Raw genomic sequence first — 26,075 nt, 5'->3', positions numbered from 1 at the left:
AGACGCTGTCAAATGCCTTGTTAATGTCCGTAAATAAACATGCTGATCTTCTACCGTTTAAATGTGTTGTTTGTATGTTGTTCGTCAAAACAACGAGTGGGTGAATAGTCGAGTGTTTCTGATTAAACCCAAATTCATATAACGGTGAATGCTTTCCGATGAGGTCTGAAATTTGTTTTTTTTAGTTTCGTATTTTTATATTTTCCGGTCTATTTTTTGGGATAAATATTATTATTCCTTGAAGTACTTAAGGCCGCAATCTCCTTCACCATTCCAAAAATTGTTGCTGAAAATATTTGTTTTGTGCGTTTCGAATAAAACTCCGAATCTTTATCGTCTTGGTTTTTATTGTAACACCACTTATATCTCAATGTCCCGACAACTTTTCTGAAATTTTCTGTTTCATATCTGGTCCTCGGACATCTGACCATTAAGCATATTCAGATACGTCCATAAATCTTAAACCAGCATGCAAACAAACTGCAAAAAATACAATAAATCATCCCTTTTTATGCTGAAAGAGATCCTATTTTATTACTGTTGAATGGAAATTTCAAGGAAGCTGATGGACATAGAGGTTTCGACAAGACTACTTTATGGGGACAGACCACCTAAAATGATTAAAACATTCTTTCCCTGCAGAAAATCAATCATGAAGAATCTTTTTTTAGGCCAAAGATCGTGTTAAGTAACGGTAACCTATTTATTGTATAATAACTATTAGTTTATGTTTATTAGTTTATAATTAAGCCAATATGGGATTAAGCAACTTTCGAACTAGAGTAAAATTGATGAATAATCGCTCGCACCATTTTGCCTTAAGGGAAGTTTAGGCTGGGGATTTCGTTTCATAATTGTCGTATCAGCATCACATCGCGAATTCCTCAATGTATCATCATAAGTATCTTGATAAAATGTACTTAAGAGCTTAATTCTATTGTATAAGGAATTGATACATTTTTTCAACTTTTGCTTTGGTATTATTTGTAATTCGCATAATTATATCGACATTAAATGTTTATTATTGATGGTAAAACGTAGTATTTTTTCGAAATTCCGATGTCGAACTTACCGCAGAATTTCCAATTATTTTCCCACATAACAACATGAGAAACGAACAGAACGGGGTAAACATTCAAATTGGTACACGGGACGGGAAGTTTTGAAACTGATTGAAAAACGCGAATCGAGTCGGAAACGAAATTTCAACTTTCATCTTGCAAATACGTGGGGTAAAATCACTTTACCGCACGAAAGGCTGCAGCGTACATATTACGCACGCTGCACGATGCATGTGCAACACATTAAACGTCAAATTAATAAAACCCTTATGCGAGAAAAATAAAAGTGACAATGAGTCCTTTCTCTCCGCGCAATCTATCTGTGTTTTTCTGTTTCCATGGAAATTTTACTTCTGCTAAATTTCGCGGTACATTAACCATTGGCATGTAGTACCGAAATATAGGTCAGTTTACATACTTGAATTTAATTTCAAATATAAAACTAAGATATACGAATGGGCTTTAAAACAAGACACATACATACGTGTATGTTCTTGATGAAATAAAATTCAATCCTGCCTGTAATATTCCTTGGGGTAATTTATACACGAAACGATTTCCTATATCCCACCAATGTGACTCTTTTGAGCACATCAACTGAAATGGAATCTAAATTGGAAAGCCCTCGTTTTTCAAGTTCGTTATGTATATGTCACCCACGATAATTTTTCTTTTGTGCCGAGTGTCTCGGAAAAACCTGAAATTAATATTTCATCCATTTTGCCACTGGCTTTGTCACTCTACAGCAATTTATCAATACGTCTCATAATCAAACTAACGTATTAATCAACAGCATAGGGGCTTTTGAAATAGCTGTTCACATTTTGATTACACTGGGAAGCGCTACGCACATTAACCATATTGTCTTTTCATTTTTTTCATATTTTTTTTTTTGTAAATATCGGAAAGCGATAACTTTCTGGTTTGTTTCCATGTGGCAAAAATCATCCGACTGGTTCCAGTTTATCAAACTTTTGTTTCTACCTGGTTCAAACGCGTGCCATGGCTGTTCTTGAAAATAGTTTAAAAACAATTATATCAGTAATTAACTTAAAAACACCATGTTTTGAAACCATTTCATAACTTGAAAATGGGACTAAATCAATTTGTTTCTAATAAACGCGTAACTCGCCTGATTAAATGGGAAAAAAGCGTGCAATTTTAAATGATCTAAATTTGACAAAAACATCCAAAGATGACAGCTAAGACCGGATCTGCTTGATTTGATAGATTTTAAAATCGATAACGGTTGCTTACTCCGGTCCTGCACGGCGCAGCCGCAGTACTTCTCTCAGCTTCGCTCCATGTCATTCATCCACATCGCTGAGGGATGAAATTTCTCTCCAAACATATCATTTTAGTTTTTGGGCATAAATTTTATGATGAATTCGTGTCGTAGTTAGATCGGTGAATCGCTGTGTTGGTGTCGCTTTCAATAGTGCTCAGGCAGGGCTGCCGCGATATATGAAATCGGTTAGCTTGAAGGAAGCTGATAGGTATTGATCTCTGGATGCTGTAACAAAAAATCATTTCGAAGAGTTCTGGTTGGAACAGTGGAAAAAAGTCTTAGATAAATTGCGGGAGTTGCAACTTGGAAATATGAATCGTTTAGGGGGAATTAAGCTACCCCCCTTAACCGCTGCTGTGAATGTAGCTAGTCAATTAAAAAGGCAATTTTTGCCTTCCGCGCCATCTGAGAGGCATAGTCAAATGGGACAAGGTCATAGTGAGAGGGTAAGTAAAATGAGGATTACTGCCATGAACGTAAATACGAAAATAGGATTTTGTTGATGGTAAAATCAGTTATTGGTCCTGGTATATTTTTAGTTTACCCCACCTTATTAAAATTTGAATCTTCAGTTTGTTTATTTGGAGTTGCTAGTGTTTGAGGGGCTAAAAGAAAAGCTCTAGTGCTTTCTTTTTACTGGCCAATTTTTAATTATTCGCCAGGTATGCTGCTTTGCAAAGCCACGTTAGGTTGAGGATTTGCAAGCAGCTAGCAACTCTGTAACACATGATTTTATCTAACTCAGAGAATTTTCTGGCAATATACTAATGAAAGTTTTATTATATTTGATTTAATTGAGCTTCAAATCAGTCTTTTCTATTAAAATGGCTCATATTGTTACACAATTTTAGGTCCATTTCGCACAGCTTCCTAACCAGAACCACACGTCTCATGGTGGGGTCAACCAAGAACATCACGAAATGTCTAACATGCATACCGGAACCAACCCTTTTGGAGCTTCAAACCCTAGCAATCCATTCTTGCAACATTCACTAGACTCGGGAGAATCTGGAGGTTTTCAGCAGGTAAATATGCTATTATACTGGGGCTACACTTCGTCTCCTTAATTTTAAGTTGCTGTAAAATATGATGAAACGAAAATATACAGAATCAGTTAATTGAAAACATCTTCCCCGCTCATTGCAACTCAGTTCTTGCATGTACCACTGTTTGGGACACCCTGTAAACTACCGAAGTTTTTGCTTCGTCAGACCGTAGTTGTGATTATCAAAATTCTACTGACCAAAGCGTGGTAGATTTAAATATCTAGAAGTCGTCAGTAAATCTGGACTTGATTATTGTTAGCAAGAAGAACGCTTCATTTTCCTTCGAATAGAAACAATTTATTGTTAATGGTACCTCGACAGTTATTGTTAAGACTATTAACCCTGACGCTGATGATGCAAAGTTAGAAATGTGCCTCGTATTTGAAATTGAGTGTAGAGAACATTTTCGTTATCTTTGTAACTTCTGCAGGAGAGCCATTTTAACAGTACACAAGGAGGAATAGTAAAACAGCAGAGCCGAATGTCCTCAGTAGATTACTCCGAAGGAAGCGATTTCGTGGAAGGAAAAAGCGATGTTAAGATCAATGAATATCAAGCTGCATGGAATGTAACAAATGCAATTCAGGTTTGTTCTTTTGCAATAGCATTAATTCAGTCTTATCATGAAATAAAACAAAACGATTGTACTTTAACGAATTTTCTCTAGCGTGACCACAAAAGTTGTTGCGATATTGAAGAGTTCTAATTGCTTTAGTCTCTTTATTGAGTTCCCAATAGGAAATATAATTTGTTTCATTCGTAGCAAGAGCTTCTTTTAGCTCGCAAAGCCCAAAAGCATAAGGGTAACCTGAAAACTGTTAAATTTTTTAAATTACTTATACAGGACGTCCCTCCACTCTATTTCGGTTTTCTTACAATGTAAAATATGTGTATATACAGAGTATTTCATAAACCCGTACCATTCCAAATCCACCTTTTTTCTCATGGGGCCAATTGTATTTTTCATTAAAATTCTTTCTCTATATAAATGTGGATTGATGTGATAATGTAGTCTTTAATTAAACTTATATTATTATGTACTATTCTTAGGGAATGTTCATCGTTTCGCTACCATTTGCCGTGCAAATAGGAGGTTATTGGGCTATAGCAGCGATGATCCTTGTAGCACAGATTTGTTGCTATACCGGTAAAATTTTGGTCGATTGCCTTTATGAAATAGACCTGCAGACGGGAAGGTAAGTTTAACGTTAATAGTAATATTGAAACACGCACGATTTCGAAAAATACACGTTCGGCATGATCACTTTTCGAAAATACCTTTCTATCTAATATGTAGTCATACAGGTCTGACGTGTAGTCATACATGTCTGATGTGTAGTCATGCATGTCTGATATGTAATCGCAGATGTATGATACGTAGTTAAGTGTAATAGCGACCGTGGAAAAGTTCGTCTGACGCTTATTTCATAAAAGTGTTTCGACAATGTGATGTCGCGTCATCAAAACAAGAAGAAAAGGAAGGAAGTTTGGTGTTTATGGGTTAAAATCTCGCTACTAAGCGAATCCCTTTAATTGATGAGATGAGAGCGATAATTCTACTCAAAAACTATTTGTTATTTATTTCTTATTCCTTTCGTTTTTTAGGCGGATACGAGTACGAGATTCCTATGTAGCCATCGCAAAAGAATGTTTTGGGAAAACTTATGGTTCAAAAATAGTGAGCATTGCACAAATAATAGAACTTTTGATGACCTGCATTCTTTATGTTGTGGTTTGTGGAGACTTGATGATTGGAACCTTCCCTGAAGGTGCAATTGACACACGATCGTGGATGATGTTAATTGGAATTTTTCTATTACCTTTAGGTAAGGTTGTACAGAGGCATTATTCTCGGAACTCATATGTTTAAAATCTATTTCAGGTTTTTTGAAATCGCTGCAGGGCGTATCGGTACTCTCGTTCTGGTGCACAATGTCACATATCTTCATCAATGTAATTATTATTGGCTACTGCTTACTTTATATTGGTGAATGGGGTTGGGGAAATGTAAAGTGGACGTTAGACCTCAAAAACTTCCCCATCAGTTTAGGGGTTATAGTTTTTTCGTACACATCCCAGATTTTTCTCCCCACTTTAGAAGGAAACATGGAGGACCCTTCAAAGTTCGAGTGGATGCTAGATTGGAGTCACGTTTGGGCCGCAGTATTTAAAGCAGGGTTTGGGTATATTTGCTTTCTGACTTTTCAAAACGATACTCAGCAAGTGATCACCAACAACTTGCATTCACCTGGATTTAAAGGTCTGGTAAATACTTGTTTAGTAGTGAAAGCGTTGCTCAGCTATCCACTTCCCTTCTACGCGGCATGTGAATTGCTAGAGAGGTCATTTTTTCGAGGAAAGCCAAAAACTCCATTTCCAACAATTTGGGATCAAAACGGTGACATTAAGGTATGGGGATTAGCTTGGCGTGTAGGTGTAATTCTATTCACTATTTTAATGGCTTGTTTTATTCCCCATTTTCAAATTTTAATGGGGTTTATAGGAAGTTTTACTGGGACAATGCTTAGTTTTATTTGGCCTGCATACTTTCATATAAAACTAAAGGGCAGTACCCTTGACAGAAAAAGTGTGATGTTTAACTATTTTATTATTTACTTGGGATGTATTTTTGGAGTAATTGGGATTTTTGACTCAGGACGGGCACTCATTGACGCCTTTTCCATCGGCCTACCATTTTAAATCTTCGGAAAAGAAGTAACACGTTGCATTTTGATTTTTCGCTGTTTAAATGTGGACACTTAATTTCGGCACCCTGCGTAAATTATGGAAATGTAAGGAATTTTCGATATTTGTGGTCACGCTCGTTAAACTCATTGTTAAAAGTTCTGCATAAATATTTTCATTAGCAATAAATTATATAATATAAATCCCATCTAAATCAAACAATAACTATTACTCCTTAATATAATTGAATTCTGAAGTAGGCACCGCATACACGGTGACTCATTAACCATGGAAGATCAAAAAGCAAGAGATACTACACGACAAATAATGACCATTGGAGCAAAATGCCTTACCCCAAAGTTGGTAGTTCCGAAAATACAAAGGATTGAAATTCATATTTATAAAGCTATTATGAAAATATCCTATTTAAGAACTTGAAAATGTGTAAAGGTATATTTTCTTAGACGATGAGTAAAATACGTGTTACAATATTTCTTTACATTGTGAAAACATCCTGTAAGTTTCATCAACTTTCTCATAAGCAATATTTGCGCCAATGGTCACCACTTGGCGTATAGCATTTCAGGCGTTCGGATGTCACATTGTTAATGAATCCTCCGGTAGATGTTCTAATAAACTAAAGTCTTTATATGTATAGATAGGTACCTAATTAATAATGTATTTTGAGACTTGAGGTCATGAGTTCGTCATCGTTTTATTATAGTGAGCTGTTTTGATAAAGAAAATTTAAGTGACAAGTTTTTTGTCAGACCTAGTCCAATGACAATAACAGATTTTTATAATTTGTTTAATGATAACTGATGCTTCAATAAATACCACCTAAGAGTCTAAAACATATGTGTTAGGCATGTCAACGAAGTCTTCCAATTGCCGAAGCCTGAAAAGTATACAGATAGAATTTAAGTTAAATTATATTATAAACATAAGATAAGAAAGATATGCTAAGTACCAACATTAGAATGTAGTGATAAATACTATTTAGATCTTGAACTTTAGCAATGTTAATGAATCAAAAAAGTCAGCCGAACTGGGTAGTACTCATTCGATGTCGAGTACTCCAATGGATATTCTCTAAGTCTAAATTGAAGGATACTTACATTTCCTACGTGTTTGCTGAAAGTGTATATACCAAGTGTCTGGATATTTTGCGAGGCGATTCCTTAGGTTAAATTAAAATGATTCGCCATATAAACAAAAAGTCGTCAACGTTTCGCTATTTACCTGCGTGATGTTAAAATTTCAGATAGTTTGAGTTGTTCCAGTTTTTGAGATATTTAATCGGAATGTTGTACATACATCAGTTTTTAGGATCTGAGTAAAGTGCGAAAAATCGTTTGTTAAAATCTACAGGGTGGATATTTTTTGTAGGGTCAGGCTCCCTTTTACCATCTCAAACTTTTTTGTGAGGCCTATGGTGAACCTCGAATGCCTTATTCAATTTAATACCTTGATATATTGAATATTAGCATCTTAATCTTAATAGCTGAATGACGAATTATCTTAATTGAACTAAACGAATCGCCTCGTAAAATATCTCAAAGTAATTTCCGGGCCCAACTTCTTATGACCCCAAAGTACCTTCATATCAGACCTATCTGGGAATGTTTGAATAACGTCAGTTGAAATAAGATCGAGAATTTGTTCACGAATTAGATGGAAACTTTTAGAAATCGATGAGAAGCAGAAACTTGGCGAACACATAAATGAAATTTGCAATCTACCTGGGATTCGAAATTTCACCTCATACCATCAATAAATACTAATTAAATGTTTCCCACCCATAACTTCTGTTGAAGGTCATACAAATCCAGTTGAATTGTAATAAAATTGCTGCTGTTACATCAAATGCAAACTGTTAAAATCAATTAAGAATTACTTACAACTTTCGTATCTTTCTCTTATTTTCTCATTATTTTTTTATTTGATTTTGTTATCACTAGGTGCTAGATAGAGTTATAACTTTACTAAAATTAAAAATTTATAGTGATTTTTGAAAAAACCTACAACTAAATCGTTAGCCATTGATTAAACGGCGAAAAACATAATCAATCAGCATACAACTTACTTATAAGAAAATCTACCTATGTCATTTAGTTATAGTCAATTCCAAATAGTTCTTAAGGATCTAGATAATGCTAATGTTGAATTTTCGTGCTTTTATGTATATTTAAATAATGATATTATCGTCACGTTGACGATGACTAGAAATAATTAGAAACTGATGTCTTCCACAGAATGTAACGTTGTCTTCCAAATGAAGTGTATTACATAAGCATATCAAGTATTTAAATTTATAATGGCAAAACTAGACAATACTTTTACCATTTATATCTAATATTTTTCTGTGTGTATATGTATAACTATTCAAAATTGTTCTAAATGTGTAAAAATATTATTCCAAGTAATAAATGATGAAACTAGATCCGGATTATCGAACGATATGTTAATTCTTTAATGCGTAGCGGACAATAACAAACTCGCTAGTTCTAGTCCAGCCGCAGGTGATGGACTTGATCACGTGTGCGTTTTAAGGGTGAGCATCTCTGAGAGATACCCACTAGGTGTATTGGTCCTTCCAAATCAGTAAGCAAACCGAGGTTTTGTGAGAATAAGCTCGGATTGTTTGAACAGAAACTATGTGTAATAGAGATCATATCAGTAACACGATAAGGCGCATAATAGCCCTTTTAGGCAGGTATCACATGATCGCTATAAATAAACGATTTGTGTTTGCACGCAATAATAAAGTGTGGAAATCAAAACAAATTAAGTAAATAAAATCGGCTTTAATTACCCCTTCCGGCTTACTCGAGCTTACCTTAGCTCCGTGATCAAGAAATTATCGTGGAAAACATGGCATGGTTTCAAATTAAAAAAAAAAAAAAAACACGAAAAATATGTGAAAAGGTGGCAAGAAACGGAAAAGGTAGGGTAAAGCAACGGTTCCAAGTTTCAATTTAAAGTAAGATTTGGGTGGCTGTATCCTGGTTAGGCGGAATTCAGTCAATTGAGCTCGCAACCTACAAAACCAAGATGATAAGGGAGATCAAAGAACTGAGAAAAGACCAACAAAAAAATAGTATATTAAGAATGAAAATCAGTAAAAATAGTCTCCGTATACATACATATCTGGCTCGCTTTCTATTCATTGCTCATAGACAGGCTAGTTCAGGTTAGCCATTGACCAATTCGACGGATCCAATGTGAGAGCGAAAGTAAAAATGTTACTCACGGTGCATATCAAACTGAAATATCGAAAAAAGTTCTTGGTAAAACGATAGTTCTATCTAACGAGGTGCGAACAATGTTCAAACTCGGGCAAATATTCGAGATTTTTTTCCGGAGAGTTGGGCATTGATGAAATTCATCAATCAAAAACTATGGACTTTTTGCCAACCGTGTAGCAGTTTTCTTGTGCAACATGTGGGACTTGAAATACTCCTATAGAATAGTTTGAGAATGCACATATATGAATGTATTTGCAATATTCAAATATCTCCCTTATTTTTAGAGAGATTTAACTTCAAATTAAGCTCTTATTAATTTCATTGAGTCTCTAAGCCGTCTTCTTGTCAGATTTACTACACATAAACTTCGTCTTACTGCTCATCTACATTCTACTGCTTTAAGTTCATAAGTGTTTGCCATAATTCGGTACCAATCCCCTCTGTGTTGATTGCAGAATTAGGCATAAATTTCAGGAGTTTCTGAAGGAAAGGACATTCTGCGAGAGAAAATAAAAATTTTAAAGGGTTCTGCAGGTAGAAAAGTTGTACCAAAGAAGGTACGAACTATGTTCGATATCTACTAAATATTTCGTATCTAAAAATTAGAGGTGTAATGGAAACAGGTCTTAAGATCGCTACGAATTAAATCCGGAGAGATAGGAGCCGTGAAAATACGAAGGGTCGCAATACCTGCCAGTTGGAGAGAGCCTTTAACTATAATTAATTTACTGTCGAGTTTTACTGTGAGACTGCTTGAGCTTGAGGGACTGAAATGGAGAATTCTATTAATCAATTTATAATAAAATATCTGTTTAAAATAAGATAAATCAATCTACGATTTTAAACTAAAAACCAACGGCGCATCCACCAGCATCAACAATGAGACCGAATGTATCCGGCAGCACTTTTCCTAATTTCAGTTCCACTTCCTTCGGGTTAGTTTACACATCAGGGCGGGCGAATTAAGAGAGTTTCGTGCCGCAAGATTCGGAATAATTTCCCGCTTCGGGAAATTTTATTGTTGATTTAAAGAATATCTTCCTCGTAAAAATTTAAAAACAACTGAGGTTTAATTGTTCGCATGGAGAAATAAATTTGACGATGGTGAGCGGTTTTTCGAGTTGTTTTGATGCAGTTTGTGTAAGTATATAATAATTTATTATTCGCTATTAAGCAGTAACGAGAATTTAAGCATACTAAATTGCAATAATATGTTAAGTAGCAAGAATAATTAGGAAGTTTTGCTGGCCGAAAACAAAGTTTCGAGCAACAAAAAAGCGTAGACAAATTGGAGGTCTCGCCGTGCTCATCCTCCCATTTGTCTGAGATCAGTAAAACCCTCATTTTTCGTCGGGCCTGTAAATTTTTTTAAATGGTCATTACCTCCTAATTAGAATATCGAAAAGAAAAAATTTAAAACGGCACTTATTTCTCCCGGGTAAGTTTTAACGCATGATAACAATGAAGCTTAATTTATTTCTTTAACCCGAACATTCAACATTTGGTTCAACAACATGTTGTGGTTAATTGTAAAGTTTATTTACTATCCTAGAATGACAAGTAAATCACTTACCACTGTGTGGCCAACAGCGACTGCGAAATGCACTTTACTATCTTCTGCACAGATACAGAAAACAGTGCGATCTATCGAAATCGTTCAAAAAACATGTTCATGCTAAAGGTGTTTGGAAATTCAGTTGCATAATTTTAGCAGCCTATTCTACGACCAAAACAAAGCCAAACATTCATAAAATATTTCCAAGATGCACAGTGTCAAATTTTAATTTTTTTTTCTTTGCCCCTCTTAGAGTTTATGAGATATTTAGTTCAAACTCGGAATATCATCAACCCTTTAGGCCTACATCATTAAGCAGTCCAAGTGATTGCAAAGACCTATAAGTTGGTTTTTACGGTGATGCCCGCTTTTTGCCGCACATTTTGAAGCTTCAGATCTTCAGGAAGAAACAATATATGGAAGGATCGTCGAATAGCGTATAAATCATATAAACTCGAATGAGTCGAATGCAATCTTAAAAGTTTCGCAATGTCTTTCATATTATACGAAAGCGATATGCAGGAATTCCAGTGCCCCCCTCAGAAGAAAATAAATATCAAATCTACTTTATATGTAAAATGTGTTTCAATTTGGATTCTGGAAAACACAATAAATTGTTATAGTAAAAGTAAGGTCGTTTCTCTAATCGTTTTGTAATTAACTTGAGAATGGTCAGATATACGAAAGCAATACAAAAGCGAAAAAGGGTCCACACTGAAGAGGGAACTCGTATACAATATGAAGGAAAAATTGATTTGGGACGTCTGGCAATAAAATTTGAGGAGTAATAGGGGGCATGGCTTTGAAAAAATAATACTCTGTAGATTCTCGCAATCAGCTCGTACATGTAACTATGTAAGTTTCCAAGAATTACTTTTGGTCCAAAGTTTGCGGCTCTATATTCCTATAAAGTTTTCGTCTTATTTCTGGTAGAAAAATATGACGCTAAATTTATGCAATCTAATTTCGGGGTATCCTATACTGATGTAGAATATATAAACGATACATTCATCTTATAGATTTTTGAATGTATCGATTAGCATCCCGGAAGATTGTAGGGCTCGAATGTCTCTTCGTTCCTCGTTTAAACGTGGAAGTAAATGCAATTTTCTTACTCGATAAACATAAAAAGGCATTGTAAGAGTCGAAACAAATTTAGAGCAATAAAGCGTATCTCACATTTAAAGTTTCCAAGATACCGCATCTCTATGGTCCCTAATTTTTACGATTTTTTTAAGTCGAAAATGACGGCTTGAAAAAAGTGCCTTTCCAAAACTCCGCGGCTCAAACTGAGACATCCACGGCCAATATAGGACTCATATGAGTCCATTGGACCGATAAATATCACATCCAAAATTTCGGCATTTTTTCAAAAAATGTCAAAGGGGGAGATGTCCATTTTACCCCTTTTCAAATTTTGAATCGCGATAACTCGGTCAGACGTACGTCAATTGCCTTAATAAAAGCTCAAATTAGTCTCCTCGACTAGCTCCATAAAATTCCGCAAATCGCTTGTCGATATATTTTAAGCAGCAACGCATCTCGAAAAATCCATATATTTTCGATATATCTTTAATTTTTTGACACGATGAGAGGGAAGTTCCGTCAATTCGTTGTTTCCTCACATCACATCTGAAGCGTCGAGGAGACAACAAATATTTTGGCCGTCACTCATGCAAACATATTCAAAAGAAAAAGCGATCAAATTGAAACACTGAATTCAAACACTGGATTCAAACACTGGTACCTTTGTTCATTCAATGGTTAGCATATTTTACAATTATAATGCGATATTTATGGTGTAAAAGATAGACATGCTGTGTAGGAGGAAATGGAAGGAGACTTTACGCTCCTCTCCATTATCCGGGATAAAAATATGGAAATCTAATTAGCTACTAATTTGAATTTGTGAAAAACTGTAAATAAGGGTGGATTCGTATCTCGCAAGTCGACAGTTGCTGAATGCCGATTTCACGAGGCGTATTGGGAACACATACAAATATTAAGCCAAAGTGAGGGTCATATGACTCACAGTTTCTTGTGAGTTTTACTATAAGTTATGAGTCATGTGGACACAAACCGTGGCACGTTGGTAAAACAGATCATACATAAGCGTGACAAAACATCCTATTTATTATTTTATTTTTGATTCGCTTTAAAATTTGGGAATATTTCCTATAATATTCCTAATGTAATTTTTCATATTTTTCATTACAGTTCCTGAGATATTGACATTTGAAATATGGGCCTTTTTGCTGCTTTAACGGCTCTAACTTCCTAACGGTCCAAGTCGGAGCAAAATGAATTCCAAATATCGAATTTGGTAGATTAAAAAGATGTAGAAAATTACGATATAATGGCGAAATGAAAAAAATGTGCCGTCAAATCGATGTTGATAAATACGAAAAGAGAAAAAAAGATTTTATCGCGAAATCCGTTTTGCTCTAAATTTAACTGTTAGCCACTTAGAGCCGTTAAAACTGCAATGAAAGATTATGTTTTAACCGCCAATTCTCGGAAGGTTAGAAAATCGGAATGGGCTTTGTTATACGAAAATTACTAAATAATCTGGAATAATGGGATGTGTTAGAGATAATAGAAGTTTCGATACATCATTTTTTTTTAAATAGAAAGAAATTCATTTAAATATTCCACAATTTCAGAAATTGTAAGAAAAAACTTTTTAAAGGTAAAAATTTCTTCCCATACGCTAACGATGAATTGATTAGAAGAGAAACATTCTGACACGAACAATAATTCTTTTTAAAGCAAATGTTCCTCTCATATAGCGCATAGCATAAGTAAATTTTAGAATTCACTGAATATCGCGAGGAAGTTTAAACTGATTGAAAATCAATACCTGTACGTATACGACAATAAAGAATATTGGATAATATCACCACAATATGCATGTGATTTAGGGATTTGTAGAATATAAGTTTTGTGTATATGTGAGCAAATATGTATTTGATTAATAGTATATAAAATCCTTATGATTTGACAGTGGCGGAGTGGGTCGCGGAAATTTGACTTACTACCCCCTATGCAGGGTGTTTCAAATCCGATGTGTTATCATAGCTATCTCTTAAACGGTGAGAGTTACAGGGTCGGTTAAATGAGAAAAAATGTGCCAAATTTACTACTTTTGTTAAAACTGAAAACAATGTTGTTAAATGATCTTTAGTTTCCGATTTATTATGAATAAACTCAAATTTGGTCAAATTTAATTTTCTACATAAATCGAAAACTAAAGTGTTTTCAGTAAAATGTTTGATACAAAAACATCATAGTTTTTTTATGTCTACAAACTAGTAAATTTCAAAATTTTAAATATTACTTAGTTTCTGAGTTAACGACAACTTGAGTTTTTTAAATACGGACCTATACATTTTTTGGCGATTTTTAAAAATCTTTAGTAACCCCTTTACAATGATCCATCAATCACCAAAAAATGTATAGGTCCGTATTTAAAAAACTCAAGTTATTGTTATTATCTCAAAAACTAAGCAGTATTTAAAATTTTCAAATTTGCTAGTTTGTAAACGTAAGAAAACTATGAGGTTTTTGTATTAAACATTTTACTGAAAACCCTTTAGTTTTCGATTCATTTAGAAAATTTAATTTAACCAAATTTTAGTTTTTTGATAATAACTCGGAAATTAAAAATCATTTGACAATATTGTTTACAGTTTTAACAAGAGTGTTAAATTTGGCACATTCTTTCTAATTTAACTGACCCTGTAACCCTCATCGTTTAAGAGATAGCCATGATAGCACATGGGATTTAGAACACCCTGAATATTATGGAAAGCAATAGAATTATTGCGCTCTTTCAGCTGGTAACGTTATATAGCCGAGGACCTCGATTATTTATAATATATAAAAATCATCATCATTTTCATCATCGTTATCATCAGTACCATCATCATCATCAGCATAATCATCCATCATTCCACTCGCATATAAGATTACTCATAGGACAAAGCATACACCAATCGAAATTTCTTTATATCGGTCGGACTCTCGTTTGTCTGACTCCACCACTTCCCGATACTCTCTTTTCGTTCCTTAAAAACTGCATCTCGATCGCATTTGTAACACCCTGTATATTATTTTGGTGTCACATAAATACAATAATTTCTTCAGGAGAGATCAGCTGCAGAACTCATGCAGTAGGGTAATTAAACATAAACTTCAAAAGCCCCAGCTGAGCGTGAATCATTTCGGCAAACTTCTCTTTCAAATAAATAATTACAGTAAATTATCTCGTTCGAATCATGTGGAAAACAGTACTTACTTAATTAACTCAAGAAATGATTAAAGGGCAAAACTAATTACGAGCCCAAGACGATAGAAATATTTGACACTACGAGAATGTTAGTAACAGGTATAGATAGGTGTACGCTATGTACAGGGTGTTTGAAGTTCGATGGTTTTAAAACATATCTTAATTATTATCAAAGATAGACACATACAGTTTTCGCAGTCCTGTACCCGATTTTTATGAAACTGTTTTGATTTCAAAGGTACTGGATGTTTTTAAAAAATGCATTTTGGAATTCTGGGACAGCTATACAAATTCTCATTTTTTCAAAAATTTCCAGAACTAGCCGGAATTTTCTTACTGTTAAAATGCCATTCTGTTGGGTGGCAAATTGCACTATTTTGCCTTAATTTAACCGACACTGTTCCTATCTCTTATAGTTTCCGAGATCCCAAAGATAAGTGAATTTGAACCACAATGTACTGGACATTCCTGTAGGTTTCGCATCAAGCGTCGGACAATTTTGTTCCGCCGGTTCTGGCCAATTTACACATTAAACATTCACAGATTCCGTGATAAAAGAAAATCGTATTTTTCGCTCTTTTCCTGAACTTCTTAATAGAACAGAATTTAATTAAAGTTCAGTAGCATCTCTTACTTTAAACCATTCTTTTCCCATCCTATATTAGGGCACCTTTCCAGCTGGTTTTCTTATTATATCAATATTTTCTTAAGCCAATTATTATGTTGGAAAAGCTTGGAGTTGTTGAAATAGTAAAATCATTTAAAATTGTCCTCTCAACGCGCCTATAAAATAAACAGTCGGCTTTACCAAACGCGTGATGGCCCTACAAGAGCCTTAATGAATTTCCGCACCAATTCCTAGGCCTAACTCGACCTAATCAAAACGACCTCGAGTTAACTTCCTCGACGGTTTATCGACACGGAATGAGTTCGCCAGATCACCAGATCTGTTACCAGATTTTCCTTAAGAAAGCAATAAAGCAAATAATATATTATGCCCCATTTGATTATAAAGAGCTCCTTATGATATTGTTTAGCGTCCATAAACTGATTCATTACAGTCCTAGTAAAATAAAACAGATAAATATGAGTTAGTCAAAGGGATGTGGCATTGTGATTTGACATCTCACTCACACCTAATAAGCTGAAAGTTCTTCCTAGCTTCTAAAGAATCATAAAATTTTATTACATTTTAAGGAGAAATATATTTGCATTATTCAATTACTACATCCTATTAACATTTACATCTTATTAGCTGCATCCTACGTGTCCCCAGAACAGCATAAAGATGTTAATTTGAAAAGCAAACATTCAGAGAAAGGGCAAAATCATTGCCTAGTTCAGTAATCGGCCATTATACGTCAGACTTATCGTTTACTGGGCCATTATGAAAGTAATCATGCGTAGATCTACAGTAACAGACAACGGCCTTAGCTTAACGATCTTTGTGTGGCTCTTTCGTTGTGATGACACTGAATCCGATTCTCGATCGAGTAATTCTCCTATTTTTTAATCGAGGGAAAATATTTTACACAACTCGCTAAAAAGTCTCGTGACACATTCTTGTAATTGGTGCCCTCACCTGTGGCTCGTGCATTACATCTCATGTACGTGTATTGAAGAAAACTTTCTCACACAACTCGAGTTGTCTTGAAATTTTATAGCCACTATTGCGCAAATTACGCACGCTAAGATCGCGAAGTTGGACGCTATAACGCGCGAGAAAGTGATTAGCAACATGCATAACTGAAAAGGTCCACAAGAAATAAAATTTTTATTCCTAGCAGATCCCTCATTAATCCTTCTGTCTGTATGACCCCTATTTAACTTCAATTAACAAGCTGAATTATTAAGGTGCTATTAAGTGGTCGTGGACAAAAGTTATAATATTTTCAACGTTTGTGTTAACCATTGCTGCCACGCTATTTGCATATGATTCTCGATCAATAGCATGCTCTCATCTACAGTGAACAATGGTAAACCCCATTATGCGTAAGCAAATTGAGTAGAAGTAAGATAACCATACTTTTACTCAACGGTAAGCAGAGCATGTTTTTTATGCATTTTTATAATTCTAATTTTTATTCTCTATCTACACCACGATTGTGAAATGCTTATGATCCTCTTGTCTTTGCCCACGAGTAATAAGAGCCTCATGAATTTAGCTTAACGTTCAAGCCATAATGATGCACTTCACAACCTGCGTATATCATATTTTATTGTCCACGGCTATATAATTATATATGAAAACGTACACATGGGATTCTAGGCATTCTCGTCCATTCTAGAAGAAAAATATGCTTTTGAGCGAAAATAATATCATATTATGCTCCTTACTTTAATAAACAAAACTGCCGTTATATTAAAAGCTTACTTAGTAAACCGGGACGGTGGCCTGTATTTTCCTCGTTTTTCAACGTTATCATTATTTTCTCCTATTTGATAGTCTTTGAAATTTGTGTTGAACCCTTCTAGCATTAACACAAAAATGTTATGTTATTGGTTTATTCGGAATAGGGAAGATCTGAATGTTTTTATGGTAAAAAATTGCTGTTGGAAATTGTCTTCAAAATGACAAAGTTATTTTCGTTTCGCCATGCTACATTAGAAGAAATGATAAAGGAAATAGTTCTTTGTTATACAAGGCGAAAAACTGGCAAATTTACTGCCACAACGATAGTTATGGCGGACTTGAATGCGGGGCTATGAAGCAAGCAAATTTGTTTTTCTGTCGAGAAAACCAATACATTTCTTTTTGCAATTGGTACCGATTAAAAAGCTTTTTCATTTCATTTTTTTATAATTTATTATTTTCACTACTTAGGCAGTAAAAGGCTTTTACTACCGTTTTTCAAACATAGGCGCTTAGTGATTTTCGAATCCTATTATAGCAACCCATCGCTCCAAACATGGGGAAATTTTTCCATACACGTGATTAATTTTTTTCTTTTATGAGAACACAACGACTAAAACATTTTCTGAGAATAAAGAGATTTTTATTTATGTATTTATTTATCTTGGTATTTAAATATCCTCTAATTACCTGGCTAAAAGTACACTCGCAAGGCATAATTAACACATTAAACGATCGTGCTGCATTTTAGAATAAATACCTCATTAATTTAATTTATATGAGGCTTGAAACAAACTTGAATATTTCGCAGTTACAGAATTTGAAAGCGATTAAGGTAATTGCATGAGGTATACGTAATAAAACGAAATAATACGTTGTGTCATAAAAACACTGAAGAAAATAAATTTTCGTACAAGCACGGAATATAGTGACGTCACCCCATGCATCTGCGAGCTGAAAGTAGCACTTTACCGCGAGTGTGCAGAAATAGGAATTTACATAACAAACGAAGAAAGTAAATAATAACGCACGAGCTGCAAGCGATGGCGGGCAACCATTGGAATAACATAATAATTCTTTTAGTCAAAGTTGTTCATTGCGTCATTTATTTCTCAGTATACGGAGTATTTTAATTTGACTAAGCTATTACATTGATTCCTTCAACGATTTTCGAAAAATGTCTAATGCTCCATCGAGTGTGGAGTGCCCTGTATAACATGTAGCCTATTATCATAAACCAACTACATATTATAGCGAGACCGAACGAGGCTATTATTTCAGTTGAATGCAAACCAACATCATTTCTCAAATTATCATTAATTTCTGAGTTACTTTACAAACTTATCATCTGGTTAATCTAGTCGAAATTGTTTGAAGCATTTTAGGATGTGCACTTTGGATTTATTTAATACTCTTATTATTTAGGGCATAATATTTTAGTGAACTTCTTAAACAGCGAAGGTAATACTGACATCAAATAATGGTCAGAATTGTCAATGTTAATAACGTAAGATCAAAGCTCGTGGCATTGTTGGTAAGGACGGACGGGTCATAGCTAAAAGGCGCCGAAGAGATGACTAATTAAAAATTGACGTACTTCAAATGTATTGCACATTTGATATATTAACGTTATACATTTATACCTTAATAGCTGCAGAAATGAACACACTGAAATATTTTAATATCACAATTTTATATCTGCCAGATTATAAATTTCACAGTCGACACATGTTAATGTAAACGTCACATCTGACGTTTGCACAACGTCACATTTGACCTTTGTACAATGTCATATGTTAAGTTTGGAGAACGTCGCATTTGACATTTGCACAACGTCACATTTGACGTGGCTCTAACGTCATAAGTTTGACGAAATAGGCCTTACTGTGCTTTAAGCGGATACCCTAAACTCTAAAAAAAAGTATACTTTGATATTTTTATGGTAATAATAATTGGACATTTTGATACGCCAACATTAGCATGTAAGTAAGATGCAAAATAAATTATTTTGATTAAATGTTAAAATTTCGGAAATCCGCGACGTCACTGCCCGATGGCGCATTTAACGGAACTGACGAAATTTTCATTGTAACAAGCCCCACTTACTCAAGCTGCAAGAGAAATATTTACGATAATTAGCTTCGTGATCGTGGTGGAAATATGCTGGTGTGCAATTTGCGGTATAACGGCACGTGTGAAACTGTCCTGAAATATTAATTGCGTGGTACTTGGTATCATTTAAAAGGAAAATAAGTTAGAAGAATGTTACGACATCATATTTCTTACTTAAAAAAATTAAATTGTAGATATTCGATTCATAAAGAAATTCAAATTATTATCCTAGGAAGGTCGTAGTTGGTATGAAATCTTATATAAAACGGGTTTAACAAAAGAACAATTTAAAGCCTTCATTGTTATAAAAGCTCTAATAGGTACTAATAGCCCCATTATTTTCTACTTTCAGGCATACATATCGCGATCAGTGGCTATAACCACAACCGGATGTAAACCACGACAGTACAATGGAAACACGTGAATACCCATCCGTTAATATAAATTTAATATATAGCAGTGCTACTGAAATCCGAGAAATTTCATTGGGGTACAAAAATGAACTATAGCAGTAACCGAGTTATGAATCAGCCAATGGAAATGGAATATATCGCAGAAATTGCTTTTTTAAATTCGTCAGTGTTGGTAAGTTTTAATCCGATTCATTGTGAACTTCTCTGTGTCTAGTTTATAAATTATTCAAGGCAGGAATATTAACACAGTGATATGGATTTAAAATTCTTTATTATGTGGCTTAGACACATTTGTTGTTCAATTCGAGAGATTGATTCTCCAGCTTGGTGCTCCGGATTTTTTTCGGGTCACTTCGTTTAACGAGTCTTTTTATACCCACTAACACAGGACGTTGAAAGACTATTGAGACTTTACGAAATAAGAAAGCAAGTGGATGAGATGGCATCAGATTGTAGGTGATTGTGAAAAAATCCATGAATAATTTATTGAAGACGAATATGGTGTAGAATCATTAGGTGTTCTGTCCGATACAAGAGGAAACCCAGAACTGCTAAATATAATAATTATAGAACGGTGGTGTTATGCCTCTTACCAGCTCAGGATACTAAGAAAATTGTTAATATCCGAGTATTACCTTTCTTGACCCCTTCATTCCGCCCAATACGGATTTCAAGAAGAGAACTGGATAATAATGATCTAAAATTCCCAAAATGGACGTCTATATATTCAAAACTGAATAACCACACTGTTTGGCCAATTTGCAGTCCAGACTTGGTTCCATTTGACTGAAATATATCATTTAGGTATCAACTCTGTTCTTCAGATTCCAAGGTTATCATAAAACTACCTTGTTCTAGAGTATGTTACTTAAATGCACTCCAGTAAACAGACTAAAAAAAAACGAACATTCAAACATAGTGACAAATTGAGCACGATTGAGTGTGGAATAGAAAGGCTTATCTGTATTCATGATAAACCTTTTGGGTCAGGTCGTCTCGGAAAGATCAATGCCTTTATAAGGTAATGAGAATTTCTTGAATAAAAACAAACGACGTGGAGCTCAAACGCGAGTTCGGAGACAGCTGAAGTTTTATGAAATTGATATTAGTTTGTCAATTTTACGAACTCCCGACATCTAAGTAGCAATTTATTAGGTAAATAAAAAACTTTTCTGAGTTTCTAACTCGTTGGGTGCAAAATTTCTGGGCTTGAAACGCAAAAGTGTTGCAAATTAGTTTTCTTACTAGTTTACACTATAGAGACAGAGGTATTTATGTGGAATATATGGAAAATTACTTACAATAAATGTGAATGACGGAAAGGTAAAAAATCCTGGAATAGCGCCTAGAATACAGAGTATTCGTTTCAACCATGAGGATCTCGGCAACCATAAACGGTACGAAGGTCGGTTAAATCGGAACAAAATTTGACCTTTCAAGGAAATGCCGTTTCAAAATTTGAAAAATTCCCATAAATTTCGGAAGTATTCGAAAAAACTGAAATTTTGTAAAAATATCTTTATTGTTTCAACTTGAATTTAAAAGTTATTAATTGAAGTTAGTTGAGTGATTAAGGCTTTAGCTTGTATAATTCAAAATTGATCATCGGGCTTGCGATGACAATCTAGCTATATGTGCAAATCGCACGTTTTGAAACTCTCACAATCAGTTATAATCCATAATTCCATAAATTGAGTCGTGGACATAAACCAACTATATTGCTATTTGAATGACCACATTTCTTGACTGGATAGATAGATAGATCTGTTAGACGATGGGTTATCATGGTTTATCGAACAGAGCTGTTTGGATTAAACTTATTAAGAGTTCTTGCCTTCGAGAATATTATTATTATAAGGGGAATATGCAACCAAAAAAAGTTCGTAAACTTAAGAAAAAATCAGTAAGAACCAGACTCTTGAAACTGGACAGCAGAAAGTTGCGTGGGAATGTGTTAAAGTGGTTCATCGGCATTCTGCCATCATTTCTCAAAAAAGTTCTACTGCTCATAGTAAAAATCTCAAGCCAGGAGGTACAAAAATTATATTAAGGTGTTGTATTATGTAACTCGTTTTTCCTCTAAGAAACAATCCGAAAGAAAATAAAGTAAAAAAGGCACATACGACTGCAGTAACACATTAAAATAAACGAACACGTAGAACAGATAACAAACAGTTTGGTTGGGGATACACCTAAAGTACTCCTAGCCTTGAGAGTAAATAACAAAATTACGTAAAATCACGAATTGTTAGCTTTGAATTCCTCTCCTCAATTATACTTTTTAGTAGTGTTTTTAACGAAAATTAATTCGACAGATACAGCGAATTACTGCACCCTGGAATTGACACTTAAATTCTGTTGCCAAGGCGAAATTGTCAGGTCCACTCAGGATTCTTTTTTATTGGGAGGGAGGGGTTGTTGGATGTACCGTCTCGGGTTTTTCCATGAAAATGGGGCTAAATTTTATTGTCTGTAACTATATAACTATTTGACATTATTTTTAGTTTTTTAAAGCGCGGAAAAAACTTCATGGGAGCATAAAGTTTCAAGTGTTGGGAGTTGTCTGCTGCAAACCCGAGTGTTTGTGTCGCATTTTGATGGGACATACATTTCGCTTAATTTAAAGGACCGAGTGTCGAAGGCGTGAAAAAGGCAACACGTTCCGCTTTAGTTTCTCGTACTCCGTGTGTAATTTCTCTTCCCGAATTGGCGAAATTACTTTGATGAACCAAAACATGGAAAACTGAGGTGTGTTGTTCTCTGATGAAATCCCTAATATATTCATGTCGTATGTACATACGAGATCGTCAAGTAGAGAATAGGCACCGTATTCCTTTGTGAAACCTTAAAGATATTCAACTCCTTACGCCTATTTAACTAGAAGGCGTCTCAGGTACAAGAAATAGTAGATATAATTGTGGGGTCTTGCCAGAGATTTCAGTCGAATTCCGTCAAGTTTATAACGTAAACGTACTACATTGACAGTCTAAAAGAAAAGTTCTGGTTTGCTTGGCATTAACATGAGTTGAAGAGAAAAATAGGCGAAAAGCTCCCAAAGTTTGCTAAATTTTGCGCATGCTTGGCTCGTTCCTAGTCGAAATAGCTCTCTCTTCGACAATTTTGCATGACGGCACCGGAAAGTGCACCTCTTGGGGTCTTGCTATACTACTTGCTCCATTATTTTAAATTTAAGTCACAGAACCGGTATTTTCCAACACGAAAAACGTCCATTATGTGAATTCCCGCGAATGTTTGCGAAAAAAAATTACTATAATTAGCACCCAAATCTTAATTATCCTTATGAGAAATCAATAGGCGGTTAATTTAACAAACTTCTGATAAACCCATACAAACACTCCTACGACTTCCAATCCTTAAATTGACTTAAAGTAAAATAAAGATTCGATAGATAAGGAATGTGTAGAAAGAGTATAATTTACAATAATTATTTTAAGCGAAGGTTTATTTGCGAACCTTAATTGAATTTGCCCTTACTCGTAACAGGCTTCATTAAAAAAGCAAAGACTTCAGCAGCAATACCGCTATTCAACTACCTACTCTAAATAGAAATGTGGTCGTGACACTAAAGCATATTTTCCTTAGAAAGCCCTTGCCATTTTTCTGTCATCGCCGAGAAGGGCGAATTCTTGCTTTATTCGCGTTATTTTTTGAATAACGTGAATAAATTGGTTTATATGCACAGAATATAATATCTAGGTATCCCACTAAGTTTCTTACACGATTTTTATCTGGTAGTTTATCTCTTTGATCTGATTTATGAAATCGGTGCAAATGTGCTTAGCTATATTTACTTCAGTGCCTATCAAATGGCATCTGTTGACGTGGAAAATGGAAAGAAATTGTTAGGTGCACATGATGGCCCAGATTGCCTTAAAAGACGTCAGCAGAAATAGTCTACATCAATTTTTGCAATCTGACCTAACCTGAATGTAAATTCGTAAACGCTTCGTTACCGATGCGAGGAAAGTAACTGTTAACATACGAGCGTAAAATGTTGAGGACGAGCCACAGGCGTGGGCAAGAGAGTTATGGGACTTTCCAACAAGTCGCGGGCACTATTTTTCCCACGACTATGGACTATGCACAGCGTCTTCATGCGGGAAAGCCTCCTTTAAATTTTTTACTTGAAAATATAAAAACATGGTCTCAGATGCAAAAATTGTACAGAATTTTCTAATGGCATAGAAAGAAAAATAATTAAAAATGAGATGCGCTTAAAATGTCTAATAAAATACCCTATGCGTTCCTATTTCTAAATATTAATAAAGCTGTTCGTTAGGATTTAGAAAATATACGGTTTGATGGTAATATCTCCAACAGTTTCCACGCAAATGGGGGATGTTGGTTCCATAAACTAAGCGGGCTGGACAAAGAACACCGCTGAACCTATGCAAATATCATAGGCCCGAAATTCTTAATTGACTAACTTGGCTTCCTTCATTATTAATTTTCACGTGAATGAAGAATTTCTATTCCTTGATATTCGCATAGGCCGAACGGTATTTTTCTCCAAATGGATGGGCGCGATTTTCAAACCATACGTCTAAGGCTCGAAAACATGACTTATATAGCTATTTTCATCTATTCCCGTCTTGGGTAAATTAACAAATTGCTAACGAGTTTATTAAAAGGACCACTTTTCTCCAATTTAATTTTTCTGTAATAGCTTGGTTAAAGACTATCGGTATAGGGGACTTTATGATAAATCTACTGGCGATATTAGAGAAATTACTAATGAAGAAATTCGAATTAAATCAATGGAAATGATAGTGACTGAATTTTCTTCAATTTTTTCACGTGTAATAAATCCATCGAAATGCGTCTTCCCGGGGCTGTAAGGGTGATGTGCCTCGTTAAAGAATTAAGTTATATGGAAACAACATTGATTTTGATCAATAATTATTCTTTAGTAATAGAGCATTTTCATCAGTTATAAATTGGATTTTCAATTATAAAGTTCATGCCAGTTAAACTGATTCTTATAATTGCTGAGTACCTACACATATATCATAGAGTTCTTTCAACAAATCGCTTTAAGCCATTACTTAGAACATTACGTTAATCCAAATTTGCTCCATAAAGCTAATGATGCTGTTGTTAGGGCATTCAGATAATATGATTTACCGCTGCATTTCCCTCGGAAATTCTGAGGATAATTTTGAATGTGTCCTCCATGCGAGCTTTATTAAATGAAGTAGTTATCCAATAAATACGGGTAAAATAAGACATTGGACGCCAAGTAATTTCCCCTACATAACCATTTCTGCTTCTAGGTAATGACCAATCGATATACAGGGTGTCGTAACAAAGTTTAAAGAAATATTGTACACATTTTTGTACTAGTACCGTAATGATTCGTTGCGGTGTCAGAACAGTCTTTATAATCAAACCATAGTTAAAAGCTTCGTCGCACTAGCAATTTTAGCCCGATCTGTTGCAAATAAAACTAAACTTACAACGGTCACCAACAGATAATGTGTTATTATTTTTAGCGAGATTTTCGCGTGATGTTTATCATGCAAATTCTATTGCTGGCAGATTAAAAAATTACACATGCATGCATTTGTTTGGAGATTGTCATCGCAAATCGGACCTAATTTCATTTAACCGCAGCTTGTTATTTCCGAGGATTCATAGACGCCATATTTGATAAATGGTGATATTTATGCAATTACTTAAATCTAAATCCTATGACCATTAAAAATAAATTGCCTTCAGTGTTATGCGTATAAATGGTGTGAAAACAGCAAAACCGCATAATATTAAAGTGTCAGTGAATGCAGTTTTAATCATCATTTTTGTCAAAAGTCGAAAATTAAAAATTGATTCTACCAACGACCGACTACAACTACAATGTAGTCAGCAGTTGCGAATCTGTTGGGATTTTTGCTCTATGACTACCTTTCAAATAGATTTAATTGGGGGCTAAGGTGATTCTTGCGTTCATCACCGAACTTCAAACTGTTGCACAGCGCTTACACGTGCTGAATGTGCCCAATGTTAAC

The 26,075-nt window shown here is 34.7% G+C and overlaps 4 protein-coding genes across 7 annotated transcripts in view; 3 read left to right on the top strand and 1 right to left on the bottom strand.

Annotated features, from left to right (window-relative positions):
* LOC136419604 (uncharacterized) overlaps window positions 1-2,380 on the bottom strand; it is a 61,407-nt gene extending 59,027 nt beyond the window's left edge. Inside the window, exon 1 of the mRNA XM_066406074.1 lies at window positions 2,319-2,380. Within this exon, the coding sequence (XP_066262171.1) occupies window positions 2,319-2,372 (54 nt within the window). The 5' untranslated portion in view covers window positions 2,373-2,380. The remainder of the gene's footprint in view (window positions 1-2,318) is intronic.
* A 178-nt stretch (window positions 2,381-2,558) lies between these two features.
* VGAT (vesicular GABA transporter) lies at window positions 2,559-8,537 on the top strand. Its single transcript, XM_066406043.1, has 6 exons — window positions 2,559-2,795; window positions 3,201-3,374; window positions 3,826-3,981; window positions 4,446-4,591; window positions 5,001-5,221; window positions 5,278-8,537. Exons 1-6 carry the CDS (start codon window positions 2,661-2,663, stop codon window positions 6,093-6,095), a joined length of 1,650 nt encoding a protein of 549 aa, XP_066262140.1. The 5' UTR covers window positions 2,559-2,660; the 3' UTR covers window positions 6,096-8,537.
* The window catches only part of LOC136419594 (spliceosome-associated protein CWC27 homolog), a 113,657-nt gene continuing 94,288 nt past the window's right edge, over window positions 6,707-26,075 (top strand). The window contains exon 1 of one of the 2 annotated variants that reach the window (XM_066406047.1): window positions 6,707-6,722. The gene's annotated coding sequence lies outside the window, so the exon portion shown is untranslated. Of the gene's footprint in view, window positions 6,723-18,127; window positions 18,138-26,075 lie in introns of those variants that run through there. The other variant, XM_066406046.1, reaches the window with a different exon arrangement.
* The window catches only part of LOC136419599 (tachykinin-like peptides receptor 86C), a 56,180-nt gene continuing 40,374 nt past the window's right edge, over window positions 10,270-26,075 (top strand). For all 3 annotated transcript variants that reach the window (XM_066406060.1, XM_066406059.1, XM_066406058.1), the window contains exons 1-2: window positions 10,270-10,468; window positions 19,989-20,221. In XM_066406060.1, coding sequence (XP_066262157.1) covers window positions 20,135-20,221 — 87 coding nt within the window. In that variant the 5' untranslated portion in view covers window positions 10,270-10,468; window positions 19,989-20,134. The remainder of the gene's footprint in view (window positions 10,469-19,988; window positions 20,222-26,075) is intronic.

This window comes from Euwallacea similis, chromosome 3 (assembly GCF_039881205.1).
Source record: "Euwallacea similis isolate ESF13 chromosome 3, ESF131.1, whole genome shotgun sequence".
In the NCBI taxonomy this organism is placed as follows: domain Eukaryota; kingdom Metazoa; phylum Arthropoda; class Insecta; order Coleoptera; family Curculionidae; genus Euwallacea; species Euwallacea similis.
Note: the sequence above shows the minus strand (reverse complement) of the source record. Positions and strands in the feature narration are given on the sequence as shown.

What these genes read in the sequence shown, in the direction of transcription:
- VGAT (XM_066406043.1), top strand. Translation starts at nt 2,661, where the DNA reads ATGAATCGTTTAGGGGGAATTAAGCTACCCCCCTTAACCGCTGCTGTG. An exon ending in AATCTGGAGGTTTTCAGCAG is followed by an intron (nt 3,375 to 3,825) that starts GTAAATATGCTA and finishes TAACTTCTGCAG; the next exon opens with GAGAGCCATTTTAACAGTAC. An exon ending in ATGTAACAAATGCAATTCAG is followed by an intron (nt 3,982 to 4,445) that starts GTTTGTTCTTTT and finishes TACTATTCTTAG; the next exon opens with GGAATGTTCATCGTTTCGCT.